Raw genomic sequence first — 8,283 nt, forward strand, 5'->3', positions numbered from 1 at the left:
CACCAGATGTTTTCTTGTAACTCCTTCAAGGACCCTCCAAGTCATAAATGCAAATATCCACTTGCCTAGCTTTCCACGCCGAGTAAGAATCACTTTCAAGCAATCAAGCAGGGAAGCTTTGATACACTGGAAAAGAGCTTTTTAAAAAAATTTCAGGCTGTTTGAAAGCTCTATGTCGACATGTAACTCTATCCCTCCCTTTTGTTTTGACTAAGACACATCCAAAGAACTGCAAGTGGAATGTCTGGGCATCTTTTCTCGACCCTCAGAAACCTACTGTGACAATGAGGAATTCCATCATCGGCATTTTCAAACTTTTCAAGAAGTAATTTATAACAGCGGACCTTCAAAAGAGTGCTCCACAGAACTTCCACAATAAGAAGACTAGAAACGGTTGTCTGAAAAGATCGTTTGTTCACCATTAACCAGTATTTCCCTGGAATGCACACAGCACTGCAGTATTCTCGGGCACACTTTAATTTCAGTGAGGTGATGGCTACACATAGCAGGCCTTACTTGCAGTCCATAAATCCAAGTATGTATGCTAAGACATTTCCCAGAATCCTCTGAAGTGTGAAGGAACTGCACAGTAGATGGGCCAATGGGGAAAGTGTTCCTACAGGTAGGGTATTTCCCATGATCTTCAACCCCACTCTCATTAAACAGCATACCTGTCTCTGCTCACTTAGGAATTTGGCTAGAAACTGGATCCACACCCCTACCCCCAGTCCTGTCCAAAGCAGGCAGCTCATTTGATACTGGGCTTCTTTGAATTCTGAAATATTTATTTAGCCCTAAGGGGTCTTTTCTTATTGTTCCAATGAAACAGTCCAGAAGCAAGAGAACATGCTTTCTATCAAGGAACATTAACTTTCTACTCCCAAAAGGAAAAGGAGGTGAACTGGAGCAAGTTAAGGGTTTTTTTAAGCACCTGGTGAGATAACGCAGCATACACATAAAGAAAAAAACAAGTCTAGAGTAGACAAAGCCAAAGAGATGAACAAGGGTGTATGAAAACAAACAGGAATGAGATTCCCCCTCCTAGGTTCATATATTTAAATATTTAAACATCTACTCTGTTCAAGCTTACTCTACCTAGTACATAACAAAGGCTCCACCATGCAATCCTTTTCATAGCAGTTTCCTAAAAGTACTTAAGGTACCCCAAGTGCTTGCAATCAGCTCTCATTATCTAGTTCTTTTTCATTAAAAAGAGATGCTCTATGCTAGAGACAATTTTCTGATAGCACTTGCTCCTTAATGAGCAGGAAATGGCAGGTGCACTTGCTCTACACTGTTTAGAAGCAGCTGCCAGGGACTGAGGAATCAACCTGCCTGACCCAAGAGAAGTTACTACTGTACAGGTGGGGAATGGTGCTTGAGAGACAGGGATTTGCTTAAGGCTATCCACAGAGTTCATGGCTTGGCAGATATGATCCCACTAGAATCTAGTGACCAGATAGCCAAAACAACAAGATGGTGACTATATGTTTGTTTAGCACTGACAAGGTGCTAGGGGCACTAGATAGAGCACAAGGAGCTTATAGTCAAATGGCAACTTTGCACATTCAAAGCCCTACAGCAAGCTTAGTGTTCGAAACTCCCATTGTTCTACGCACATTTTACGACAGGGAATTTCATAAGTGCGAGCAATTTCTGAGCTCTGGGCGCAGTACTGTGCCTAAGATTTCATATTAAAACTGCAGAGCGGAAGGAAGGAAGACCTTTTTCTTCCTCCCCACTTCCAACTACTCTGTGAAGACTGGCGAATAATACCGTGTTTCCCCCTTTTTAAGACACCGTCTTATAACTTTTTTTACTCAAAAAAACAGACGGTGTCTTATTTTCAGGGGATGTCTTGTACCTTAAGGCCTCCTCGGAAGGGCCAGGCCACTGGCTCGGGGTGCTGCTGGGCGCTCTGCGCGGCACCGAGGCGGCAGGCTGCTGGCTCGGCGCTCCGCCCAGCGCTGCTGGGCGCTCCGGACACTCGGCGCTGCAGACCGCCGGTTCCGGCGGCGGGGGGCAGGCCTCGGGCAGCTCTCCCCCCAAAAGAAGAGGCCAGGCGCTGCAAGGCGCTCCGAGCGCTTGGCGCTTCGGAGCGCTCCGCTATGCAGCCGCCGCTTCCGGCGGCGGGGGGCAGGCCTCTGGCAGCTCTCCCCCCAAAAGAAGAGGCCAGGCGCTGCAGAGCCCTCCGAGTGCTCGGCGCTTCGGAGCGCTCCGCTCTGCAGCCGCCAGCCTCGGGCAGCCAAACAAAAAGAAAAGAGTCCAGGCGCTGCAGGGCGCTCCGAGCGCTCGGCGCTTCGGAGCGCTCCGCTCTGCAGCCGCCGGTTCCGGCGGCGGGGCGGCAGGCCTGGGGCAGCTCCTCCCCCCCCCAAAAAAAGAAGAGGCCAGGCGCTGCAGGGCGCTCCGAGCGCTCGGCGCTTCGGAGCGCTCCGCTCTGCAGCCGCCGGTTACAGCGGCGGGGGCGGCAGGCCTCAGGCAGCTCCCCCCCCACAAAAGAAGAAGCCAGGCGTTGCAGGGCGCTCCGAGCGCTCGCTGCTTCGGAGCGCTCCGCTCTGCAGCCGCCGGTTCCGGTGGCGGGGCAGCAGGCCTCGGGCAGCCCAAAAAAAAAAAAAAGAAAAGAAGAGGCCAGGCGCTGCAGGGCGCTCCATGCGTTCACTGCAGCAACAGCAGCCGGTTCCAGGCCCCTCTGGCTGGCTGGGGCGCTCGGCGGTCTCGCATGGAGGTATGTCTTATTTTCGGGGGGTGTCTTAGATTTCACTAATGCTAAAAAATGCTGCCATGGCTTACTTTCTGACTACGTCTTAAAAAAGGGGAAACACGGTATTAGTGGGGTGGGCAGGAGAAGGACTAGCCCATGTGAAAAATGAACATAGTATTTTAGCTGCAGTTCATTCATTTTCAGCTTGTATTCTTATTATAAAAAGCGCACCTAGACATTTCTTGGTGTGTCCATAACCAAGGTTTAAGGTGCCATTTAGTTCGTAGCTTTTATATCTCAGTTTATAACACTGAGCAACTGTTGGGTGATCTGTGGTGATCTGTGATCAAAGCAGTTCCGCACATCCAGATTATGAAATAACTAACATTGGATTCTTATCTCATTATACATGATAAAACTATTTTTAGCCATCTCACCCCTTGCTTTTTCCTGTAAGACCAATTGCAGTTGTTAACAGTCGTCAACAGGTTTACCACACCTATCAGCCCATTCCCACCCTCCCCACCCTCTCACTATATATAAGGGTCTGGTGACATCTGTTTCAGTGTATCTGAATAAGTGTGCATGCACACGAAAGCTCATACCAATGACAAACTTAGTTGGTCTCTAAGGTGCTACTGGAAGGATTTTTTTTTATTTTGTTATGAAATAACTAAGTTTCAGAAATGACAAAAATGCAACCTCATTCTAAGCAAACTGAACAGGTGAAAGGTGTTGACTGGCTTTGAAAAAGGATGAGCAAGGATGTTAGTAGTGGATTCAAGATCCCCTTTTATGATTGTTAAAAACATTTTACTGCCCACAAGGTCACTTTAAGCAGATTGTAGGATGCCTGGATTCCCTTGAAGGTGATCACTAGCTGTATTCAAAAGGGATTTCTGAGGTACAGTACTGACATCTAACGTGAATGTGGTAATGGATCACAATCAAACATTTCCACACACATCTTGAGATTTGGGTTACATATACCACAACTCTCTAACGTGTATAGGGAGATTTCATATTCACCTACCGGTATTCTACCTAGACCAGGGGTTCCCAACAAAATTTTCTCGAGGACCCCTCATCGAGCCGCTATTGTGACAAGGACCCCCATTAATTCCTAATCCTAAAATTAAAAACTGAGAGCCAAATTAAGAGTCTTTTTATATTTTATACGTTTTTTACAGTTCTTCCTCTTCATCTGTAGGCCTTTGTCATTTTAACGAACCACTTTTTAACCAACGGTCCATTTTTAACTACGCGAACTGTAGCTTCCGCGAAAAACAACGCTTTGTTTACAAACACTACTGTTTTGCAAAGAGGCAGCGCATGCCAGGGAGGAGGGAGGGGAATGGAGAAGACAGGGTACCTGCGCAGTAGCGCACAAATGAAGCCGACGCGCGCAAAGCATCTTGGGGAGGTGAGCGTTAGTAGAATGCGCGCGCTGCCTCTTTGCAAAATAGTAGTGTTTGTAAAGCGCCACCTAACGGCATACAGCAGAACTACTGCCTCTATCTAATTCTAGTTTTGCGCTAGACTCTGCTCATGCAGGAAGCGGCCAAAACAAAAAATCTGTTATCATACAAAATATATTTAATATTTTTTTCATTCTAATAGCATCTTGCGGACCCCTCTGGTATAGCTCGCGGACCCCTGGGGGTCCCCGGACCACCTGTTGGGAACCACTGACCTAGACAAAAGCAGCTATCCAAGGCAGATTTAATTGAAACCAAGTTCTACTGAAGCCAGTGGAACCTGGTAACCACATAACAGGCACAAATCTTGTGAGAAATAGGTACCTTGGATACCACTGCAATTTAAGACTTTGGTTTTATTGACTTCAACCTCACTTTCTACTGCTCAATATACTTAGGATCAGGATGGAACAGTTCTCTGCAACTCTAAACCTTACTTTTTTAATTAACATAAGCAAGATTTAGTAAAAGGTGTCCATCAATTTTCCCATTCTGTGCATCTCCACCAGCTGTATAGATTAGCAACTGACATGCCACAAAATGGAACCATGGTTTGCCACTTCAGAAATTGTGTCCAAATCATGGTTCACTTTCAGAGGTCACATTTAACTCTAGTTTAGTATGATGAGGATGAGCTGCAGTAGCTTCCATTTCCCCTGTCTCCTCTTCTGGTGTAGCTCCAAAGAGCTTTTTTGTTTCCAATTTTCATTAACCACAGTTCAGTGCTTTATCTGAATCCTAAATTGTGGTTGGTGCTAACTATGATTTGCTTCAACAAGGCAGCTTAACACATGGTTTTAAGTTACTTTGTTTCAAACAAGCGCCTGTTTCTTGAGTTCAGATGACCAGACAAGCTCGTTAATCTAAACCAAAACTTCTAAACATCTCCTCAAAGCCATGCAGGAGCAGGAAGAGGAAGCATGTTATTCCAAGGTGCATTGCACTCATTCTTGTCATGCTAAACTATGGTTTAGCACAGCCTTTCCCAAACTAGTTCCCTCTAGTTATAGATGGATTCCAACCTATCAGCCCCAGCCAGCATGGTCAAAGTTCGAGAATGATGGGAGTTGTAGCCTAAAAAAATCTGCAGGGCACCAGGCTGGGGAACAATGATTCAGTGTGACATCTGAACTGAGCCAATGTCTCATTGGCTGAATGGATTTGGTTACCTTTCAAACTCAGACCCCCAATGAAATAAAGTGAAAATAATAATTATCTAATCATAAAAGTGCTGCAAGACAAGCAACAAAGACCTTGTACCCTAAACAAATCACGTTACAGGGTAGAAGCAAATATTTTTCTTATCTGACTTCAGGACACTAGCACCATCTGAACCAAAGAAGTCAAACACTTTTGATTAAGGATAAAGGCCACGCACCTGGACACAGGACTTCGACTCAGCGACCGCTTGGAAACAAAAGGACTGCTGGAGCGCCTTCGGTTGAATGGGCTAGGCGACCTTCCACTGTAAGACCCACTTCCCCTCTCGTAGCTTGATGAACGCCTCCTACTGTATGGGCTGACCGACCGCTGCCGCCTGCCGTAAGGGCTGGGAGAGCGCATATTGGATTGGTATGCAGCAGGTTCCTTGTATGGTGGGCTGACTGATGGTCTCCGTGAAGACCCACCGGGACTCTTCTTGTAGGAATCATAGTTACTGGATGTGTGTGAGCGTGGAGGGCTGAGATCATAGTCCTGCGTGTAAGATGCTCCTGAGGGGCTATCATCCTGCTTGGGACTGTCTGACCACTTGCGATGGGGACTTCTGGATTTCCGCTTTGGACTGTCCAGCGATTTGTAACTTTTAGGAGCATCCCTTTTCCGATGACTTTTGCTACGGTCTTTGTGACCGGACTTTGTCTCTCGTTCTTTCCTGGACTTTTCCTTGTGCAATTTGGCTGACCGGGACTCCTTGCTGCTGCTCTTGAGTGACTTAGATGAATGGTCATCATTCTCCTCATGCAGCTTTTTGGAGGCCCCCGACACCCTTTCTTTAGTGGAACTCAACTTGCCTGAGGAGTCTTGGTTCCTGTCCAGCCTCTTCTCCTTGTCTACCAGCTTGCTTTTCATCAACTCACGGACTCGCTTGTGTTGATGATGCCGATGCCTGTGTAGCCGGTCACTCCTTTCCGATGTCCCTTTTCTCTCATCATTCTCCCTGCGTTCCAGCTTGACGACTGCTTCATCTGAAAAGGTGTCCGAGTCCGAGCTGATATCATCATACTCCACCAATGGCTTGATCATGCTGCCGAGTGGTGCTCCAGCTTCTTGGGCCCCCATCGGCGAGTCTTTGGAATGCCTGGACTTGTGTCGTTTGTGCTTGGAGAGTCGGTGCCTCTCTTTGCTGTTTGAACTGCCACTGCTGGACACTGCTTCTTGATACAAGGACCCCCCTCCTCCTGAATCCTTCTTACCCCCATGTCTCTCTGGGTTTGGCATTCCTTCTCCACTGTGCTTGAAAAGAGGGGGGAAACCTCCAAAACCCCCTAAGTCTAAACCTCAACTTACCCGCTTCTAAAACAGAAGGGCTGCTTTCACTTTCGTTACCTTTTCCTACATTCAACCCACCCTTCTCTCTCCTACATGGGGCTGAATGTGGTTTCTTTACAAGGACCTGGGTCGACAAAGTATATTACGGGAGAAGTCGCCCCACAGGCTACCCGCAACCCTCTGAATAAGGGACAAGCAGCAATGGCAAGAATGTCCCCTGTTCTTAGACTTCAAAGGTAGGATGGAAGGAGTGGGTTGTTAAGACCCTGAACAAGTACCCTACCTCAGTTATCCACCAGTTTCAGAACATAAACACGCCAGGAGCACTAAGATGCTCTTAGGTCCCTTTGTAAATGGGCAAGGAGTTTGGGAGTTCTCCAACCTGCTGCTCACCCCCCACAAAAAGAGACCTTCAGAAAAAGACCCCACCCCACCCCCAGTTGTCTGAAGCAGGGGTCTCCCAAACAATAGGCCCTTTCGTTTCTAAGCCACTCAAATATTTAAGCAACGTGCTCCTCTTGGTCAGGGGTACCTCCTCCCCACTAACTCAAGGCCCCCGTGGAAAGAAAGATGAGGGTCGGACTTAGCTCCTACCTCAAACACCCCCTAAGTTCCTGAGAAGAGAGCACGGGGGCGGGGAGATGGTCACACCTCCACCCGCCCCAAAGCCTGGCTGTGTGGGAAAACCCCTGGGCCCCTGGGCCAAGGCGTTCCCACCGAGGGGGCTCCCCTGCCCTCAGCCTGAGTCTCAAGCGAGGCCGCCAAGCCGGGACCCCGACCTTCCTCTTTCTCCTAGTACTTCCCAGAGCGAAACGGAGCCGCTTCCAGGTTCAGGTGGGGGGAGGGGTTGGGGGAGAAGAGGAAAGGTAGAAAAGTGAGCAAGGGAGAAGGTTAGCCACCAACTCTCGCGAGAACGTGGGGAGAAATCGCCGCCGCCGTCCTCCCGGCCGCCGATGCCGTGGCTTCCTTTGCAGCCGCTCGGGGGTTCCTTCCCCCAACTCCTCTCTACCTGCTCCTCTTTCTCCAAATACCGCGAGAACACGCACATGCGCGCGTGTGAGCGCTCGCTCGCCCTCCCTCGCACGCAGGCGCACACGGTCGGAACGCAGGAGGAGGCTCGAGAAGTCTCGCGACGCCGGGCGCTGGAAGCAAATAGGGAAGCGGGGGTGGGGTGGGGGGACTGGAAGGCGGATGAAGCAAAAAAAATTTCGTAATCTCGCGGGAAGTGGTTTTATCTTTCAACAAAACTTTATTTCATTGTCACCGCAGACTACAGCATTTCTGAGGAAGGCAACTTTTAATAAGGGAAAATGCAATGTTGTTTTTATAAGGAGGGGCCATGAACTTCCATTCATTCATTTCTTCCTGTACCGTTCAACAAACTTTATTGAAACTTCTCACACTGTAGTTCTGGGGACATATATCTTTCAACAAAACTTTATTATTTATTTCCCCCCCCTTGGCAACAGGAACAAACAAACTTATGAATTGCCGTTTCTTCGCCTTCTCACTTTCAGCTTTTTCAGCGAATACTTTTTGGGCCGCTTGGTAACCATGACAAAACACCACAGCTTAGCAACAGAGGTGGACAAACTTGGTCCTTCTCATCCTTCG

At 48.2% G+C, this 8,283-nt stretch overlaps 1 protein-coding gene across 9 annotated transcripts in view; it reads right to left on the bottom strand.

Moving 5' to 3' along the window:
• The window catches only part of CDK12 (cyclin dependent kinase 12), a 117,112-nt gene extending 109,374 nt beyond the window's left edge, over positions 1–7,738 (bottom strand). For all 9 annotated transcript variants that reach the window (XR_015946678.1, XR_015946679.1, XR_015946677.1 and 6 more), the window contains exon 1: positions 5,558–7,738. Coding sequence is in view for 5 of the 9 variants with exons in the window: in XM_060281507.2 (XP_060137490.1) it covers positions 5,558–6,618 (1,061 nt within the window). In the remaining 4 variants the exon portion in view is untranslated. The remainder of the gene's footprint in view (positions 1–5,557) is intronic.
• Between the last annotated feature and the right edge of the window lie 545 nt (positions 7,739–8,283).

The sequence above is a fragment of the Zootoca vivipara genome, chromosome 12, assembly GCF_965207765.1.
Source record: "Zootoca vivipara chromosome 12, rZooViv2.hap1.1, whole genome shotgun sequence".
Taxonomy (NCBI): domain Eukaryota; kingdom Metazoa; phylum Chordata; class Lepidosauria; order Squamata; family Lacertidae; genus Zootoca; species Zootoca vivipara.